The sequence below is a fragment of the Dromaius novaehollandiae genome, chromosome 10 (genome assembly GCF_036370855.1).
Source record: "Dromaius novaehollandiae isolate bDroNov1 chromosome 10, bDroNov1.hap1, whole genome shotgun sequence".
NCBI lineage: Eukaryota > Metazoa > Chordata > Aves > Casuariiformes > Dromaiidae > Dromaius > Dromaius novaehollandiae.
Window position 1 is genome coordinate 6,713,730 of NC_088107.1, and position 21,687 is coordinate 6,735,416.

At 39.4% G+C, this 21,687-nt stretch overlaps 1 protein-coding gene across 5 annotated transcripts in view; it reads right to left on the bottom strand.

Annotated features, from left to right (window-relative positions):
- Window positions 1-21,687, bottom strand: part of MCTP2 (multiple C2 and transmembrane domain containing 2) — a 126,902-nt gene that overhangs the window by 57,390 nt on the left and 47,825 nt on the right. For all 5 annotated transcript variants that reach the window (XM_064517924.1, XM_064517925.1, XM_064517923.1 and 2 more), the window contains 6 exons: window positions 18,685-18,849; window positions 16,739-16,869; window positions 9,851-10,037; window positions 8,880-8,973; window positions 4,201-4,303; window positions 1,644-1,746 (listed from right to left, as the gene is read on the bottom strand). In XM_064517924.1, coding sequence (XP_064373994.1) covers window positions 1,644-1,746; window positions 4,201-4,303; window positions 8,880-8,973; window positions 9,851-10,037; window positions 16,739-16,869; window positions 18,685-18,849 — 783 coding nt within the window. The remainder of the gene's footprint in view (window positions 1-1,643; window positions 1,747-4,200; window positions 4,304-8,879; window positions 8,974-9,850; window positions 10,038-16,738; window positions 16,870-18,684; window positions 18,850-21,687) is intronic.

Below are 21,687 nucleotides of genomic sequence, written 5' to 3' on the forward strand. Positions count from 1 at the left end.
ACATTATCCTATTTCTTTACCACTATAAAGCATTCTTTAGGCTGGAATCATGTCCTCAGCTGGTCAAGAGTTTTATGAGCAGTTCGTTATTTATTTGGAAACACCAAATCCTTGCAGTTCAACATCCCCTCTGTGATCATGATTGATCAAAACTACGTCCATAGCTGTTTACCTAAACTATGTACATAAATTTTCCAGTTGACACTGTGGTGCTTATAATGGCCCACTTTGATCAAATGAAACTTGTGCTTTCCCCCTAGAAACCTCCCATTATTCTCCTCTCTGAGGCCCATATTCCAGTATTGCCTTTCCCTCACTAGACCACCGATAAGACTTAAAGACAAACTCTAGTCCTAACTATGAGAGAGGTTGGGCCACAGCCTTTCTGGCAGAGGGGAATACACATTCACAGGGGTGTTTCAAAACCATACAGCAATTTTGCACTACATAATTTCAACCAGAATTCACAGGTTGCCTATTTGAAAGCCACTACCTACAGCATCATGTTAGGCATTACCTAATGTTTCATACTACCCACAGGCACGTATTACCTGAATCATGTTATACATCGCAAGTATAAATGTTCATACAGGGCTTGACACTGTATTCATTGCATAAATACATCGCAGCATCCCTACCACATAGGCAGGCAACTGAAATATGTCAGTGCCTCGAAATTCAAGGAAATCCCCATGCTTAAAGTTAAACATGGGCTTAACATAATTTCAGTGATATGAACATGAGGGTCCCATGAGGCTTCTAGCCCCAGCCGCTAATTGGTTTCATAAAAGCCACTGGCCTAGAAAGTTATTCCCAAACTTTACTGCGAAAGTTACCAGAATCTTTTGCGATTCTGCATATATACACATGGAGCTATTTACATCCTCTTGATCTGATTTACTTATTCTATTATTACTAGCCTTGTTCCAATTTAAATCAGTCTCACCAAGCACAAAGCTGTCTTTCTCCATTTCTCTATTAATGTCTTTTAATGACCCTTTTATGTTCCTCTCTCTTTAGCTTGGCCTTTTTTGGCCATCTCTGAAAAAGCTTTAGCTCTCCTTAATCTCCAGAGCAACCACTTTCCCCTGAGCTTGCTTTGTTTCCAGTTTTGATTTTACACTCCCGTGGTAGCGCTCACTCTTCACATATTTGTTTACAGAACAAAAGCCACCAGTCTTTAAAAGCACTATGGAGTGGAAAACACCCCTTTTAGGTAATTTTATTCAGCTGTGCCAATAACAACAGCTATCTCTAGTCAATCCTACTGTGATGTGCAATTACTTTCTTGGAGTAAAAAGAAGCAAGACAGAACAAAGACATGCTTAAAACATTACCTTCAGAAGATGATGTGGAAACATACAGAACAACTCAGTTATGTTTTCAGACTTGCACAGCACATAGCACTGATGAAGTACAGACACTTCTACAATTTTCTTTCCAATCAAATTTGTACTAAAATGGTTTGGGAAGGTTTGCTACACTAAGGAGGACTATAAACACTGCCAACTAAGACATATATACATCACAAAACCTGCTTATCTCTCAATCGGTGTTGCTTTGTACTATGGGGAAAAGAAACACAACTTATTCCCAGTGAAACCATCAACGTTTGAATGATATACATTGCAAGTGTAACTTACAGACAGCAAAGGGATGGCAACTTTTCCAAGAAAATCAGGGGGTTTATCTCCATCTTCATCAAACACTGTCACTTCGAGAACGTCATGAATATCTTTAATAGGGCTGGAATGAAACACACACGCAAATGATGTTCTATATACATGCACAGAGTCTCCTCCACAAAGATCTGACAGTACTGTTTTACTAATTAAGTTTGCATTACCTTGGAGTATAAAACAAGCATTTAATTAAATTCCAAAAAAATGAATCAAATGATGGGTATTCCCCAAGCTTTCCCCTCATGTTTCAGTCACATAACTAGGTGAAGAAAATAACACTAGAGTGTGACATTTTTTGTGCGTCGATGTTGATTATAACAATGTAGAACTAGGCTCTCAAGACGTAGCTCGTGATTAGGAAAGGTCGAGAGGTAAATTTAAAACTGGAGTTCAGGACAATAGGTATACATGAAAAACAGTGTAGAAAACAAAAACTTTTTCTTTTGACTTGAACGATTATCTCCCTTTTAAAATACTAACAAAACCAATTACTTTAAAAATTTCTAACAATGGTAATTAAAGGCCAAATGGACAATATTTTTGTTCCATCCAGTCCAAACTCTACAGATGTGGCAGTAGGTGCTCAACCTTATGTGGGTATCATATCATTAATATACCAGAGTCTTATTTGAGAAAAGTTATATCTGTTCTTGCAAAAGCATGGGTAACGTGAAGATGAATATTCATTATCTCTGCTTTTCCTTTTTTCAAATGCAAGAATTAAAGCAAGAGGCAAGTGGTATAGCATGTTTTTTAGCTGGGTGAGGTTGTTCTGCCTTGGAGGTCCTCTGAGAACATTACTGCTCTTGGGACTTCTGCATACCTCATGGAGCAAACTCAGAGCCTAAAGGCCACACGGTTGCTTATCCAGCCAGCAGCTGTATTACACTCTTTGATGTGACCCAGGCACTGTAGGCGGACAACTAACCTGCTGTACACTGTTCTCAAGACCATATGGCTTTAAAATGCATTAAAACCTGCCAGTTCAGCAACTATATTTCCAGATACCTCCAAAGCCAAATTAAAAAACAAACTTTAAAATAGCTGCATACAGTTCTCCACTAAAATTTTGCATGTGATATAGTTACCAGCAATATAAAATATTAAAAACCCTGCATGTCACACACAGATAAGTGTGCTACAAAAAACCTGAATAAGACAGGTAGGGTGCTCTGGTAGCATTGAGCATGCCAGCTGAAATGGATTCACTTGAAACAACCCACTCTGGGCCAAGATAAATCTAAATTCTCAATACCTTCTAAAGAGTTTAATTTCAATTAAAAAAAAGGAGGCCAGAAATCTAAAGAGATGGATGAGTGACTGTCTCTGAAGATTTGTTACTTGGAGTAAACATGCAACAACAATAAGGATAGCAATAGTTTGCAGCTGACGCTTCTGAGAGCCTTAAGAGTTACAGATGCAAACTTCCTTGAAAAGAAACATTTTGGATTCTTATTAGCTTTATTTTGTTGGCTGAACATCCTACAACACTCCACTGCCACAATCTCAGAAAAAATAGTGACAACCAGAAGCTTCTTGAGAAGGGCGAAAGTAAGAAAAAGGGAAAAACTGTAAGAGACATTCAGTTGCAGAAAACATTAGACAGAGCAAGGTTCAGTATTTCACAAATTCATTTTCCAGCACCCATGAATTAAATAGAAACACACTAAAGCACTTCTAACAAAGAAATCAGACACTTCTCATTGTATTCAGTCTTTCTGAATGTTGCTTTTGCAAGAACTCCGTAATGCTCATATTATTCTTTCAGTGGACAGGTGTAGATATGATATGCCAGCACTCATGGTTGCCTTCTTTACCACAGACTACTGTGGTCTTGGAGAAATTCATCTCACTCAGTTACTCACAAAAAGAAAAAAAAAAAAAGAAAAAAAGGAAAAAAAAAAAAAAAAAAGAAACCACTATGTGAGCATAAAGGGAAGATAAAAAATAAAAAATTGTGCTGCTGATACCTAAACTATCAATTCTATTTATTAATAAATTCACCCCAAAATGCATGGTTTGGTTTTCAGAAAAATATAAGCTTCTAACTTGGAGTAAGCTACCTTTGACTATTTTAAATTCATCAGCTATATCAGGAACAATGAACTCTAATTTTGTGCTTACTTACAAATTAAATGAGGTATTCTACCATGGATCAATGAAACATTTTATTTTAAATTATGGAAAACGTAGGCATGAGTATCTAGTCTCCATTTTCTGTTATATTATCTCTTGAATCCAGATATGACTCCATTATGTCTAGTCATGATTCTTCCTATAAATATCACAGTAATTCTTCTTTTAATGACTTCTATTAATAAACTCCATGCAAGAACTAATAAAAGGCAAAAGGCTTTAATTGAGTTATATTTGATATTTCTCCAACATCCTCTTCTGACTATGAAAAAATGACACATCTTAAACTTGACCTTTGTATTTCCACAAAGTCAATGGGTTTTATATTTAAGCTGCTAATGGTTTGGTATTTGCAGTACGTTTTCAAAAGCAATCCACTTACAATGTGAAAACTTTGTTCCACTCTGGGTTGAGGTTCTTGTAAACGGTGTGTGTTTGAAGACTGTCATTTCCCAGCTCTAATACACAGAAAGGATCGCTTTTACCTAGGGAAAAAAAAACAGATTGAAATAAATTTTAAAAAAAAGTGACGTGGACCAGTTATTGTAGTTAGCATGTTCTTTTTTCTGCACCATAGCTGGGGAAGCGACAGGCTAAAGAAGAATAAACTGCATGAAGACAGTTGGAAAGTGCCTTCTCCTCTTGGAACAACTTGCAACTTGTTAAATAACAATCCCACCAATGCATCTTCAGCTCTGGAAACTTTATCAAGGTAACTTATCTTCTGATTCATTCAGGCAGCTTCACTCTAAGGCCTGAAAACTGAGGCTTACGGTGAATAACTTCTAAAGCTTTATGGCAACACAAAAACCTGTCAATGTTGACAATTATTCAAACGACATTATGAAAAAAGCACTGCCTTTCTGAACTAGGCAAGCATGTTTCGGATACATCTCCCTGTTTCATCTTCTGCTTGGAGTCTGTGGTCTTCATCAGTTGATAACAGGATTAAGTACCCGTACTATGAGAAGCATGGTATTGTAGCTAGATCAGCAGCATTTCTTCAGTCAGTTCCATATGCGCAAGTCCTTGAATCTATGGAAGACCCTATATGGTACAGCAGTTTAAACAAAACCTGACATCAACTGGAAGACCCAACTGGAGAATCCATGTGTGAAGCAGATAGCATATTAAAAGAAAAAAAAGCTTCTTTCAAAAGGAAGATGTCAATTTGGAACCTCTCTTATGGTGGAGACGTCTTTGCTAATGTATTTCTTTTGATAAGTCCCATTACATGAATTCACAAGTGGCACAACTTAGAGCAGCTCAGCACTCTCCACTATGATCATGAGCATGTCTGACTCAGTATCTGATTTAATTTCATCTTTAGTGCTCATGTGCAAGTCAACCACAAATTCCAGCCTAACTTTTATGCAGGCAACTAGATATGTCTGCAATGCAGAGATTCAGATAATGGACAAAAAAAATATTTAAGTAAAAGCTGTCTTTTTCTTAATCCTTATTTTTGGTATTATCGATGCAGAGCTCTTAAGGATCTTACTCTGCAAAGTTTACAAACTAAACAGGAATCTTTTCAGTATCTAAACACTGAGTATTAATGAGTCAATATTGGTAACGTTTAAAACATGCATGTTACTAGAATCTATTTGTCTTCTCCTTTTCAGCTTATGTGCCCATTCCCTGATAAGTGTGGAAAATGCTTGTAGCTCTTTAGAGAAACTGCTTGAAATGCAAACTGGTATATGCCAAAAACAATCCCACTGTATAATTTGGTATTCTGAATGCTATTTTTTTGGTCAGTGAGCAAATACAGTGTTTGAGAAGTCTCATGCATACACAGAAAACACCCAACAAAGCAGAAAAAGTCATTTTCACATCAACAAAACTATTATCTAGCAATATAACAGTATGGAAGACTGAAACTGGGCTGGCTGTGGCCAAGGACATTTTACATATTTGACATATCTGTGTGGAAACTAGCCGAAAATGTGTGTCAAATGGTGAAGTGTCGACTTTCAAAACCAAAGCAGGTACTATGCAGTAGGTAAAAAAAATTAACATTCAAAATATATAAGTACCAGCACACATTAACTAACAGCACAAAAATCTAAAGATTTGAAGTGAATATGATGAGATGTGCAACGCCACTTTATAGTGGCGCGTGAGATGGTCTGCAGAAGCATACCCACCTGAGGATGACGACTGCTATGGGGCAGGACAGAGCAGGGAATGCTACCTGCTCACACTACTCCTCTCAACCCTTGGAAATCTTTACATCTCTTATTGTCTCTATGATTATTCCTTTATCAGATTTTTAGCTGGACTTTGAATTTACTTTTATCAATAACAATAAATCTGAGCAGTCTCCCTGGCAATGCAGGAAATATGGCACTGCTCTAGAAGGGTCCTATTATGAAAGCCCATAATTGCTGCACTAATCATTTATGAATGGCTCAGAACAGATAATTAATCTTTATGTGTCTCATTTCACGATCAGAAATTATGCTATTTTTACCTAAAATGGCTGCATCCTTTTGCAATTTGGTGGGTCTATTACAGCATAATACTAGGATATTTTCAGCACTGCCATTGAAAAACAATTTGTCATTTGCTTCATGAATCAGGCTCAAAGCCTGGGTTATTTTGAATATAATGACAGACTGAGTAACCTTTTACTTAAGCAGAATTTCATTCTGTGCTATGCACAAGGAATGTGTGTCACATACTCTTTATGAAAAGTCATTGAATTGCAGAATCAAGAACCTGTGCATCTCTTCCAATGTTCATTATCCACCCACACGCTCCTGTTTAAGTATGGATGGAAAGGGGGCCAAATCCAATGCTGATGCAACTGCATTAGTGTCAGTGAAGCTGTCCAAAGGATAAATAACCTTCAGGGCTCGATTCTTTCCCTGCACGCCGCTTGTATTAAAATCTGGTGTATTCCTAGACAGCCCTACCCTTGCCATTTGCAAAAAGTTCTGGTTTGCTGTAGCATAGTTCTTATTAAATTTATTAGCAAGAGGCACTTTCACTAGCACTTCCATACATACGTATACATTATATCAATTTAGAAATACATTTTTGCACAAGCTACCTTTTGTTAGTGACAGCTTTTTTTGTTTGTTTGCTTTGAAATTAAGTTCTTCGGTTCTTTAAGATACTGTTGTCTGCAGTAACCTTGTTCTCGCTGCAGGGTTAAGCAGCGAATTAAAATTGGAATATTATGATTCATGTTGGGCTTCATCCTTTGGTCCTTATTTTAGGAGCAATGTTCTCTTATGTTATAATGCCTGTATGAATACCAGATAATGGAGCAAGAGTATTTTCTCTCTAGCATCTTTCCTGCTTTTATCAACAAGTTATCTTGAAAATGACTATGTCAGCAAATATACAGCACGCAATGCTGTGTCTGTGAATTACAAGCTGCTGCAAGATACAGAGGGGAATTAAAAGGTCTCCAGAATCCTGGAAAAGATGATAATAAAAATAATAGCATCCAGGCAGACACTACAGAAGAGTATCAATTCCCTACAACTTCCCCGAAGAAACCATATAAGGCTGTATTTTTAAAAGGTATTAGTGTTCATTGCTGTCAGAAACAAGCACAATTTGATGTAAAGCTCAGTAGAAAATCTATCCTTTTTTGGAGCAAGAAAGCCACAAAGACCATTCCAAATCAAAGCCTCAAACAAGCTCTAAGAGAAACCATCGCTCTTGCTTTTCCATCAGTGGCAAGCTTTCACTATCAGGGACAGCCTGTAGGTCCAGGCAAGTCCATGCGCTCAGGCAAGCACCGTGTCAGGGTATCTGGCACATGTGGTCTTCTAAAGCATCCTTTCATCTAGTTCAGATTCGCAAAGCACCTGATGGACCGGCTACTATGCAGTCACCACTGCTTTGTATGTATTCTCCCTATTTTACATATTCCTACAGAAAGATATGACAGCAAGATCAGTGTATCACTGTCTTCCTGGAGAGTCAAATCACAGAGTCAGCAAGTGAAACCAGGTAACAAAAAGTGATGTCTGCACTCCGGATCAGAACTATTTACCCTAATCTATCTTCCCACTGGGCTGGTAAAACATTATTTCATTGCTAACGCTCTTCTGAATATGCAGGCCACAGTAAACACACATGCACAGATGCTCACCCTTACATCAACATTAAAAATAGAGAACACTATGGTCTCAAAACACATGCAACTGTTGCCAAGCCTTACGCCAGTTCTAGCTACTGGTGCTGGGTTTCATGAGTCATAAAATAAATCCAGAGCCTTCACTGATTTTCTGTCAGCACAGAGTTCACTAGTTAGCACAGGAAGGTGCACGGGGCTGCAACATCAAGAGCTGTCACTTACTAGTTGCAATACCAATGACACTCATCAACCAGTGCAACACCTGCATTTCTCATATTACAGTTATCACAGATAAACTGCAGCCAAGGAGTTCACATTTGTGCACGTAGCTTTTCTAGAGTTGTATTTGGCAACCTCCATCAAGCTTGGCTCTTCCTTTTGTAAGAACTGAATGCATTTTGCATTACATTTGACACCGTATCATGCCTACTGCAGCACACACAGAACACAGTGACAGGTTGTGCCTGCCAGCCACCAAAACACCTTGAATCAATGGTAGAAAACAGTCTGCAGTGTTCAATACACTCTTCCTTCAGTGCAAATTATAGGCATCCTGAAACTTGATGCACTTCTGAAATGAGGCTTCCAGGAATTAAATCAAATCTCACTGCATCCATGAAGGAACATTTACTTCTGCTCCAACTCTCTCATATCACAGTTATAAAGGCAGACACAGAGATGAGCTATTTTTTAATAAGGAATTTGATTAAAAGGCCAAAGTTATTGGGCATGCCACTCAGATCTAAAGGGGGAATCAGATCTCTAGCCAGTGGACCTTTCCCACATACTTCAGGATTGCAGGTTGAAGCTCTTTGGAATCCCAGGCCCCTGATGCAGTTTCACCACTGAAGAAGCAATGAGAAGATTTACTTTTCCTTGGTCAACTGACAGTACTGCACAAAGTGCAAACAACACTCAAAATGCATCATTGCATCATACATTGGAAAAGAAAAATGAAGTACCTGAAAAATCTGCTGCTAACAGGTCAGCTGCCTTTAAAACTTTGACCTGTAAGAAGCCAACGTCCTTTATGTCCTGAAAGGAATTCTTTATACACTGTAAGGAGGAAAACAAAAAAAATGCATTTTGTTTATACTTCACTATGAAACAGATATTAATGAACTAAGCCACTTACATTTTTATATTCATCCCCACCTCTACCACACAGCACTTTAACAACTGATATCCATATATACAGTTCCACTATCCCACTCTCACTCCTCATATCCGTGAAGTTCATGACATCACAAGCTACCTGCTTCTAGGGAATTTTCAGTTCACATAAGCTATATGTTAACTTGATGGAGGAGATTGGAAGGAGCCCCTCATGCTTATGCAAGTATCACTTGCCAATCAAAACAGCACTAGATAATTAGGCACAGGTGGATCTGGAGTATGGGTCAAGAGTTAGCACAGTGAATCGAGAGCGAGGAATCCAGAATTGGATCTCAACTGCATCTTCAGCTTAAATTGTTCAAATTTCCCCATGCCTCTGTCCCATGCACCCCATTTTAGAGAGAGATGCACCTATTTCTTCTTGTCTAACTTTTAAGGATTGATGAGCACAAGTCCTCATAAGTCTTTATCTTCCAAAAGCTGATTCTCCAGAACATATTCCCCTCCCCAAAGGAGAAAAGAAAGCTAATTACTATTCTCTCTCTGTAACATTGTCTCTCATTCCCCATAATAATGCCCTAAGAAAATTAAAATTTTTTAAAGGAAAGAATTAGTTTAAAACTGAACAAATACAGGCAGCCAAATTCCTCGAGTCTCTCTGCCCTGTCAATCTCCTTGTCATTCTAAACATAGTAACTCTCGCATGTAATACTTTTCTCAGGTAGGAGACATTATTATAACCGGACAAATCTTCTTTTGCTGCAATTTTGACTATTTTCAAAAAGAAAGGAAGAAAAAATCCAAAACGCAAACTCACGTAGCGCTGTGAAATCTGTTTCCTTTCACTGGGGTCTGCCAAGGGGCAGACACACAGATCCGAGATAGAAACGCCTGTACGCGGAGCAACAGCAATCAACATTAGCAGGGACCCCGGATGCTTTTCCAGCGGCAGCTCCAAACGATTGGTCTGCTTCGTTGGCAGGGCAGTAATGTCAACTTTGCACCTAGGACAACATTGTCAAGGATTAAGAGAGAGAAGCTGGAAAAAAATATAAAAGCAGTACTTAACATTGGTTTCAATAGCAGTTAGGCACCTAAAACACTTTTGCAGAGCTTAATCACATTTTGAAATATATACATATAATTTGAACTGCTTCTTCAAAATGGAAAAAATGGAAGGAAAAAAGGCACCCCCAAACTAGACAGGGGCAACATCAGCCAGGTTCAATTGTACTTGCTTTCTGGTTCACCTACTGGTAAGCACAGAGGCAAAAGTCTGGGTTGTAAGCTGTCCGCTGGGAAGATTTGACTCTGACTTGCCTCCCTTCCTCTCTAAAATCCCATAGTGTTTTGTGATAGATTTGAAACAATTTTATTTCACCCAGGGGAAAAGAGGAGCAAACACAAAATTTAAACGTTAGCCTAAAATAGATTAGTTTCTTCAAAGTCACACACTCCATTTTATGCTACATTATACTGTATGCCCCAATCTCCTTTACAAGCCTTACTAGAACTACGTCTTCAGTGTACTGTTATATTTCCCAAAGGGAAGGGCTGTCTTAAAAGTCCCGCTCCCCCAACTCACAACATGTATTGTTAATCTGATATTTCAAAAAGCGGGGAAAAAAAGAGCAAAAAGAAACATTTATGAAGGGACAATAATAAAAGATAAGGATGGGCTAAAGCAGAGAAGGAGTTCACCAGCCAGCCAGTTATATGTGAAGCGAGTGGTTAAATGCAACAGAAAGCCTAATCATTTAGCTCAGCTAAATGCCTTCTATTTAGAAATCCAGTAAATGGAGTGGAACTTTTCTGAAGCTCTGTGGGGCTTTGCTTTTAAGAACAGGCTGAACAAAAGTTACAGATGAAAAAAGAAAAAAAAAAAATCGAGGAAGGAGCAGCTTTGTTGCCACAGCGTAAGGGGAGTCGCATTTCTCAAAGGGACAGCAAGCGGATGATGGAGAGAGCGTGCTTTCGCTCCGCTTAATGCCTGCCGACAAGTTTTTATTTAAACTAAACTTGTTAAGGTGTTGTCTTAATAGGCTAAAATTCCACAGGGTTCCCCCAGGTGGGTTTCTTCTGGGTAAATGGTGCATGTAGTGCTCCTGATTGATCCCATTCCAGTAGTAGAGCTGGAGCAGTTTATACCCATCTGCTATAAATTGCATGCTTTCCGCTTCTTAACAGCCTATTTTCTGTGAATGCTAAGGGAGGGAGAGCAGAGGGGGGAACCTTCCGAAAACATCTCAGCCTGAAAACCCCACAAGCTCTGTTATGAAGTAAAAGTCACTGCTCTGATGAGGTTGTAAGTCATCCACTAGGACTGTGCATTAAAATGTGGCTCTTTGTACGAGAGCCTCCCGCCCAGGATCAAAGGCGATGACTTTGCCTTAAGTAGGCTCTTTGCCGTGCCTCGTGCTGAACACACAACAGGTTGCAAGTTTACTCCTATTAATTGCTCTCAAGTGCTTTGAAAGAGGAAAAAAAAATAAACCAGGGAGAGCACCAAAACGGCTCTGCGCGCAGGCTGCCTCTCAACACAATTTCCAAGCGCGGGAGGTTGCGTTTAAAGCTCATGGCTACACCCAGACTCTTCAGAAAGATATTACAAGAGAAGATGCAGCAGAAAGGAAAACAAGACAGATAAATGTTCGAGAAAGACCTCAGCACTTTCCCCCTGGAGGTCAACAGCACCTTGACTGCATTAACACAGTTGCTTCTCAGGCTGCAGCAGTTTTACTGATACCTTAGGTATCAGTACAAAAGGGTAAAGTATCATTATCCTAGCTTTTTTTTTTAATTATTTTTTTAAAAAATACAGATGAAGAAACCGAAGCAGAAGGAGGGGAAAATTCAGGGTCACCCAGCTGCTCTGCGGTTTAGCTGGCAATAGAGGCCAGGTCTCCCACATCAGCGTTTCATCCACCACCCACTCAGCACAATGCAAAACTGGAAAAAGCTAAACTAACTGTCACTGCATTGGCTTTTCCATGTTAAAAACTTGACATGGGAGAAAGAAAGAGAACAGATAACTCTTTCAAACAACAGGGTATTCTACCAAAACTTAACCTCATCAGAAATCTCTTACACCTCCAAGGCAAAGTTAAATATAATTCTAGTTTGTTCTGGCAAATCGGAATTGTTACACTTATTCAAAGAATTTGAATAGCCAAAGGTCAAAGAAAAGATTGAGTATAAGAGTGCGGGGGTAGGAGGGATGCACATGTGGAGGGAAAAACAGCAGGAGACGCAGTGCAAGCATTTCTTCCTCAAATCATGTCCGATTTCCGTGCAAAGTAACTTCCTTAAAACATCTGTGTTCACTCAAGGTGATGGTAGGCCTCTCTATTTTCTTTTGGGAAACAGAAAGGAAAATCCACATTTGCACTCATAAATGGCAAAAAGCTTAAGAAAAAAATACGATGTCATTTAGATTATACAAGCTAATTGATCAGACTGCACAGAAAGCATCTTACTAAAATAATCCTACATTACATTTATTGTATACTTTCAGTAGTTTCCACAAAAGCACTTCTACACTATTAATAACCTAATGACTTCTAAACTACTTCCCCCATCCTTCTGAGATAGAGACTATTTCTTTCCTTCTTTCTGTTGCATCTGCAAGACCTTATTACAGATGCTTGTTTAACAGAAAAGTGATAAGATACTACGGCAATGGGCACAATATAAAAGCAAGAGAGGCAATCCACTGCTTCTGCTCAGAAGTTGCCTGATCTGAATGCAAAGTGCAAACTTCAAGGATTATTTATACCTTAAGTGATGCAAATGACCCCTTGAGCTAAACTCTCACATAGTAATCTATCTCAGCTTGTTGCCATCTTCCCCTAAATTTCATATTAAATTCAGGTATAAACTTTCACACAATGTGCATTAGACACATGGCTGTATAGATGATCTATAGGGGATGTAGGTCTATAGGTTAGGACTGCACTATGCACACAATGCAGCACCCTTTTTATCACAATTAATCGCTTTCCTTCCTCCTACTGATCAATAAAGCAGTCTGGACCTCTATATTGACCCCCAGTCCTGTAGAGGACTCTGTTGTAGTTTTAGTGTTCATTTAAAATTATTCTTTTGATTTATTTGCAGCCCTCCTATTGATCTGCTAAACATTTTTTTGCACTTTTTTTTATTCATTCTGCAAAGATGTATTGTTTGAATTCAGGGAAGAATAAATGTGGGGGGTAAATTTGTTTAACTTCATCAGGGAATCAGATGTTAAATTTGACCAAAAGGTGTTGGGCTTAACCTCTTACCATTAATCACGGAGAAATATTTTACAACCAAACCCACAGTTTGTCGAATTATGATGAGTAAAGCTCCTAAATGTTTTTCATATGTTTCATATACACATATATACGAAAAAAATTACACACATCACTGCCAAGACTTCATCCTGCAGAATTCTTGAAAGCCTTTCACAAAAAAGGTTAGGGTCATTATAATCATATATAATAAGATGTGTCTAACGATTAATATTTGAAAAAGGATTTCAAATGTCACGAGTGTCAAGGAGACCATATATATGGTCCTAATCTGACTTATTCTACAGATAACTATAGGAAGAATCAGACAATCAAAACTTTAGTGGAATTTAAACAAAAAGTTTGGAACCAGGTTTTGCTGTTTAATCCCAACTGCATGTCCTTTAAAACAGAATCGTTCCTTATTTCAAAGGCACCGTTTTCCAGAGGCATTTCTCAAAGATATCTGATGCTCTCCCATCTGACAGCTTATGTTCTTAAGTGTAGAATTTTTGTAAAATGTATTTCTGGAGCTAAATTTGTGAAGGAAAAAAAATTTAACATTTTACTATGTCTCTTTCAAAACATACCCCGTAATACAGAAACACGCTCTAACAACTTGGCATAAACAATTTAACTCAGCCTGGACAAATTCTGCAAACATTAACACCTTTGTTTATTAATATACATTAACATCATTGCCTGTTTATGGCATGCCTCTTATCCCAAAGGACACAAAAAGCACTCAATAAATGTTACTAACAGTTCCATGCAGACTAAATAGAGAGATTATTTTATCCAGCACCAAAATACAGCCACCCCTCAGTGTCAGGCTCTGGCAGCTGAACTACTCGATGCTTCAGTATATTAAGTGAGGAAGAGAAATTGGATCCAGTTGAAAATATAAGGGGAGCGTAGGTAGGCTGAATGTAATAATTTAGCTTGCAGTGTGCACTGACAATGAGTTCTCATCTCCTGATCGCAGAAGGGTGACATGAAATTGCACTGAATGCTTGTTCACTTATTCAGAAGTAGACAAAAGTCCCAGGTGTTAGTGTTTAGCACTGGAGGTCTGATACATTTCTTATTCTACACATTCCATACTCTTCACACAAGCTTCAGGTCCTATTTCAAGAGCAATATTCTACCTCAAAACCAAATTACACCCAGGAGAAGGGCCATTATCCCAGGACTTAGGCCATCATGAAATCCTGAATCTAAAGGAATCAATAGAAGTTTTATTCCACACAGTTGCTTCCCAGTACAGATGAGACATGACCCCCCTTTGTGCATCTCTCCAACTTCAACTAAATATACATATATACACACATGTACACATATTTTAAGTTCTAGCAAACAGGTCAATCTACACAGCCCTGGGAGAACAAGACGGATTCTATTCTATCCACTTATTAACCACAGAATTATTAGGATCCAATGGCAGTGCCAGTTTTTGCCTTTACTTAAATCTGTGCAAATTACGTGAAGGTAGTTGGGGTACACTGTTATATGCAATGCCCAAACAAACCACAGGCATCTTAGCTGCACAGTCCTTCTTACAGTGATGTTGCAAAATCTACAAATATCAAAACCTGACTTGGAAGTTGTGGATACAACAAACACAGCACCTCATAATATGTTTTTTTTTGCAGAATCCTTTTCCAGATTAGACCGCACTTGAACCATTCATAAAAAATTATTTTATTGGGTATTGAAAGTTTCTACGCTGTGCAAACAAAGCTTGTTATTATGCATTTGGTGTTTACCTCATCTTACAATCACTTTTGAAAGTCTAGTACATTTTTTTCTCTTTTTGCTACAGCAAAGTCACTGTGCTTGAGGCAATAACAGTAATGCTTTCTCTCCACATAGACAGCAAAAACAACTTTAAGGTAATTCTTGCATACTCAGGCTTTCCTGCTGCTGAAATCTTTAGTAATACCACTGTTTATAGAATAAGCCTTTTGCTGATAATTTTTTGCCATACTGATCACCACCTGCCAGAAAACAGTAGGAGAAAAGAGGAAAAAAAATAAGGAAGAATTCCTCCAGCATCAGGGAGACTGAACAGAGGCAAGCGGCAAATGCTGCTACATTTCTCAACTGTAAATATAAAATATCAGAAGTAATAAAAGTAACTGTGAGAATGGAAGGAACGGATTCATCTCCAACCACTTCTCCCTGTGATGAGCAATAGCATTCAGCCAGAAAGCATTTCCTGCACTGCAAAACCACAAACATTTGTAGAGCCAAAGGGCATTGTTCTTTTCAGTGAATAGTTTCAAACTATTTGAATGCCTAAAGTAATAGAATGTTCTTATTAGTTACTGCTATTTAGTCAGCAAGTTGTGAAAAGCTTGCTAGGTGAGAACACAAACAACTGGAGACAGGATCCCTGCCCCTATGAATTCGGACGTCACGGCACCGATCCTGCAAGTGAGTAAGCACCAACAGACCCAAGCAGGGCTCCAGTAAATTAAACAGTTCTCTGTGCTGCTGCATTCATCCAACTGTGCAGATGCAGTTTCAGTAAAAGGGTCTAGATGACAGTGCAGCAAGTCAAAAGAAGAGAGGAGGCAACAGGAAGACAAACGAGACTGTGGTCTCTAAAACAGCACAAAACAGGATGGGATTAGAGTGAAAGAGAAAGATGAGCCATAAAAGTCATACTCTATTTCCAGTCATAAATTAAAGGTTCAACTGCTAACTCACAAAAAGTCCCATCTGCTAACATTACTTGAGAATTTGAAGTTATGATGGAATAACGTAACGAGGCAAAATCCAGTATCAGTCAGGAGATGGGAAAGATCACCTGGGAAGTCACCCGAAGAGTGATGCTTTAAGCAGTATGAGATTGTGCAACAGTGTGAGCACCAGCCCCACACAGGTCAATTCCTGGTGGCAATGGGAAAGAGTTTGCACAAATAAAGCAAACCCAAGTAACAGGACCCATATGTAAACAAGGCTATAAGAGCACACCACAAAGGTGCAAATAGAGAGTGGGCATGCCCGTGACGGTCTCAAAAAGAGCACAAAGATCCCTGAGCTAGTGCCAATCTGACCCAGCAAATCTGCCCTGCAGAGCACAGCAACAGCACCTGGAAGCAGCATTACCATGTAAATAAAGATAAATACCACTTCCTTACTGCCACCAGGTTCCTCAGCATCAGCTAAGACTGAGCTCCCTCCGTATTTAGATTTTACAGTCAACATGTGCAGAGTCAGCTTGGGTGTCTCTGCATTCAGGTCATGGCTAATCAATTAGCCAGTAATAGGTTTTAATAAACATACCCTTACAGAGGCATCTGGACATGACCAGAATAATGAGAGAAACATGCGGTATGATCCTGGGCAATAAAAGTAAATCGATCAATCACAAAAAGTAAAAATTACATTATGTTTTACACTTAACATCCCCCACCAAAAAAACTTACGTTCCCAAGAGCTCCTCATGCTTTTTGTTATCCTTTCTCCAGACCTCAATGTCCAACATATCCTTCCTGTCAGAGAAGTAGTGAAAATCAAACTGTTCCCTCCACTGAGGATTTGCACTCTTACACAGTGTCTAGAAAACATGCAGTTATAATATTTACTTTTCTTAAATGGCACTTATTTCCACAGTAAAGCACATATCAATTCTACAAGAACAAGGCCAGATGTTAGGACACTAAGTACTAAGAAGGTCATTCCAGTCAAAGCTCCACAGCCCATCACACAGATCCTCATCTTTCTTAAAAGCTCTCTTTCCTCTCTCCCAGTAATGATAAACTTGAAAGCATGACATGAATGATTGGCTGGAGAAATGCTCGAATGCAAGGTGGAACCACCATCTCCACTTTCAATGGACCATGCTCCTCATTCAACATCACAGACACTGCAAGAAATCAAGAATAAACCTTTTGAAGACAATGACCTTAAAACAGGTTTGAACGAATTCAGGAACCCAGACTAGTATTTTCAGTCTGTGTTAAGATACAGGCAAAGAAGGAGCAGCCTTGAAAATATTAACATCCAATTAATTTGATATCTGTAAATTGATCCCCTGAGTTCAGTGAGATTGTTCATGCATAGAGGTTACTCTGAGTTTGAGTTTTCACCAGATTAGGACTTAAATCACTTGCAATTCATATCACACTACACTAACCACCATCAATGTCAGCATGGCCATTGAGAGAAACAGGAGATAGGATTAGCTGGACCATGACTGAGATTTCTCCCATCTTGTCTGCTCTTCTGCACCATGAGATTGTACTTCATAAATTAAATAAGCTCCAGGAAAGAACATGACATGCTGCTAATTTGAATGCTTACTGCTGTGTTAAAGCAGTGGTCCCCAACTTTTGTTGGACCTCAGACAGAAATACTAAGCAATTAATCCACTGCAGGCAACATCATAGTTGACTCTCCCTTTAAAACTTTTTAATTTTCTGTGACTGCAAACAATAATGCAGAGTCTTGCAGATTCTGGCACAGGCAATAGACCATAAAGAGAAACATAAAAAGGGATCTTAACTGGAATAATGTATATTTATTGTAAAATAACTAATCTGTTTGTTACTTTTCAAAGCAGCTTTCCTAAATAAAAATATTATATCATGTTCTTGGTTTGGGGTCTGTTGCGGGAGATGGAGTGCAGGTTTCAAATGTGCAGACATCTGAGCAGTACGTCCTGTGAACTTGCAGAGTACGTTTTGTATGGAAAGGGTTTTGTTCGTTTTCTCCTCCTTGCCCCATGCGGCCAGCTAATGACATGCAGAGGTTCTGCTTTCTCTACAGAATATTATTTTAATTACAGCCCCTCTCCTTCTCTCTCAGAGAAGAAACGTACATCTTTGGGAACACCATTTGGTTCCTAGATTTCCATAAAATGGTACTGAATACAAATACACATGGTCTAGAAAAATAAAATTTTAAATTAAAACCTAGACTCTTCCGGGTGTTCTTTTTTTTTCCTCCACTATATACAATACATTTTTCAAGAAGAGTGCTTTAAAAAAAAATAACCCTCTGCAATGGAAACCATTTAAGGTATTCTTTTCCAGCATACCTAACATTGCAAACCTGACTTCTGTATTGGCAGAGAACAAAAAACATGTGATGCAGGTAGCCTATTTCATGTGAGATTACTGTTGAACATCCATCAACACGAGCATGGTATATTCATGAAAACAGATACACACAATATTCCTAATTTCCTATTTCTATATTAGTACTTAAAATATATTAGTAAATGTTAATGACCCTGATCTGATCTCCTCATTTTGATCTCGCTTAAACAAGAGAGATCCAGGCATAGTTCTATCAGAGTTAGCAACACTGGTAAAAGAAACATCAAGTACCTTATTGGCTTTAGCAAACTTAAGGAAATTTTAGTACTTACCTTACTCTTGTATCTTTGATCTCCCAATTTTAGCAAAATAAAAATCTCTGCCAAGCCACCTCCTGGGATGTTCTTCCCTTCCAGCAGCGTGATGGTGACAAGTCCATTCCACAACTGGTTCTTGCGTAAAGAATCAGAAAGTCGCACGCTCCGCATGAAACTTGACTGAAAAACAAGTCAGTGACGTGAAACGTTTATGCACACAGAACCATCTTTTGATACTTACACTGCCTGCTGCATCATGAAACTATCAGAAGCGAGAGGGGTATGGTGATCCCCTAGCACTAAGCTGGGAACTGAAGGCAGAAAGATGCTACCAATTTTCTGCCCGTTCTACCCTACGGCTGTGGCCCTGGTTGAAGGACTGTGTGAGCACTACCGCCCAGCATCAGAACAACGTGAGCAGGATTAGCTTAAACCACCAGAGAAGGCAACTTAACCAACCTGGCTGAGCTTCGGCAAGGGCAGACATAGCACTTTTAGAGCAGCCTGTTACTTTGGCTCAGGGAAACACGTAGGAGAGTGCTCAGGAGGAGAGGTGGAAGAGAGGAGAAAGAAGTAAACTCTTAAAGGTCTCCAGCTACACGCATAAAACTGGAGCCTGTCCTTTCCTGCAAGACAGCCCACATACAGTAAGTCTACAGCTAGGGAAAAAGCTGAACATGCATCTTCCACATCCCCAGTCACTCAGCCACCTGTCCTCGGCAGCAGCTCTTTGCCTGCAAGCCTTTGGAGTGCCTCTTCCCAGAAACCGAGCTCACGAGTCAAAAATACTGACGCCTGCTGAAAAACGAAGACACATCTGGGCTCTTTACCTGGAGTTATGGATACCTGGTAGCCCCATTTGTCACCTTCACCATTTCATCCTACATAGCATGGCTGCACTAACAGCTTGCTAACCAGCAATATTTTATTGGACAGGGGATGATTAAATAGGCCTTTATTTGGGGGGAGTAAGAGTGAGAGCTGGAAACATTAAAACTCAAGGCTACACTTTTCTTCTCACAGTAAAAATCCTGCCATATTTTACTCTCGTGAAACAACTTTTAACTCGCCACAGTTCTGCGCTTCAATCATGTCATATACAGGTGGGAGCAAGACGGAGGAGAAGATTTCACAAGTCACTTTAAAACAGGATGTGTTAGCTTTAAAAGCAAGTAAGAAATGTTGTTGCTAAATAAAACGATTGCAAAAGCACCTGATGTCTGAGGATTACTTTTTATGGATCAATTACCCAGCAACAAAATTCTTAAATCATGAGTAGTGATCTCAAATTTTTACTTGCTTTTTACTGGTTAAAATACCCAAATCTTTGAATCCCACAAGCATATTAATATACTTCTATTTAAACACCCCGTTTGGCTTTCTTGGCACACTGGATAAAAATTCCTACCTTTAAAAAGAAAATGAGATTTCGATTCATAAATCCAGCTGCAATGTAATTTTTTTTTTTTTTTTTAAGTTCATCTTTTAGGCCAAAAAGCTAAAGCATGACTGTTCCCATGGACATACTTCAAAGTCCCGGCAGATATATTCCTCCCTAAACACTGCAACTATTTCAAAATCCTTTTTATAAAAAAGGGAGTAATGTCCACAAGGGATCAAAGGGCATTCTACAGTCTGGCAATCGCCTTAGAAAAATGGCAGTGCTTCCATGAAATATGCCCTAAAATAATTTTGCAGCTTGGTATGTCCTAATTTCAAATTGGATGTTTATCTTGGAAAGGCTTCTATCTAACTTGTCCATAAAACAGCTCCACTTAGCTCTATGAGCCCTGTGAAAATGGAATCCAAAGCTGGCTATTAAAGGGGCCTAGAGATTGCTTCCATATGGCATAACAGCATGGGAGTGGAGGGCTAAGGCCTACAGCAGGCGCTGCTTGGCTTGAGCTCCCGATCTATCCATGGACACTCGTTGCATTACACCATAACATCTGGATTATTGCTTGTAATGTCCCTGGGAAATATCCACTTCCCATCAAAGCCTTTATCTATCTCAGTTGTACTTTGAACGTTTTAGTATTTAACATAGTCATGTTTGATGTGATGTACTTGCTGCTTTAGGACCAAGGATTTCTCCCCCCCCCTCCCCTTCCTCAGAGGAGGAAGAGATATTTGAAGTTAGTTCACAAAAAACAGACAAAGTTTATTATCCACATTACAATTTCTTTTAAAAACAAAACATCTAGTTAGCTTCAAAGCTCCCAAGCTGAACAGGGAAAACAGTTGTTATCACTCGGTTTTCAAACCAAATTTGGATTCTTTTCATTTTTTAGCGGTTCAGTATTTTAGGGAGTCACTCAGCGTTGGGGGTCTTCCTACTCAAACTCTGTAGGATGCGTAAGCCCTGCCTTCCAGCCACAAAGTCTTCCCTGACAGTTCAAAGGGGTGTTGGGAGGTACTCAAACTCACCCGGACTCCACACCGTCCAGGGAAAATCAGAGCCTGCAGCTCTGCATTGTTAGACCACATTGCAATGTAACAGCTCTGACCTCCTCAAAACAGGTGGTCCTGAGCAAACGACCTTGCACGCCCCCGCTCCGGATGGCTACACAGCTGCAAAAGCACTCTGCTGGGGCGATGAGTACATCTCGGAAGAAAGGTTTATTGGCTCAAGCAGACATCTATGCTACCAGGACCTTGCTACTTTCTGGAGCAGAGCTAGCACCACTTTAGAGCATCGCGCTGGATAGAGAAACCAAGACATCTGCAGCTAGTTCAGGATATAATGCTGATCTGCACCACCCTGATGCAGGCTTGATTGCATTCTGCTTCCTGCCCCCCACCAAGCTCTACCTCCTCTGCAATCATCTCTCCAAAAGGAGAGGTAGGGAGCCAGGGAAGGCTGCTTCCCTCACAGGCCTGCAAGACAGCCCGTCACGTCTGGGCTGCTTTGGATTTCCCGGACATGTCCAGGTCGCTCACACAGCGTGCGCTCGGCAGGGCTGACACGTCTCTTGTGCCTCATATTGTCTGCACACATGCTAAAGAATTGATCTGTGC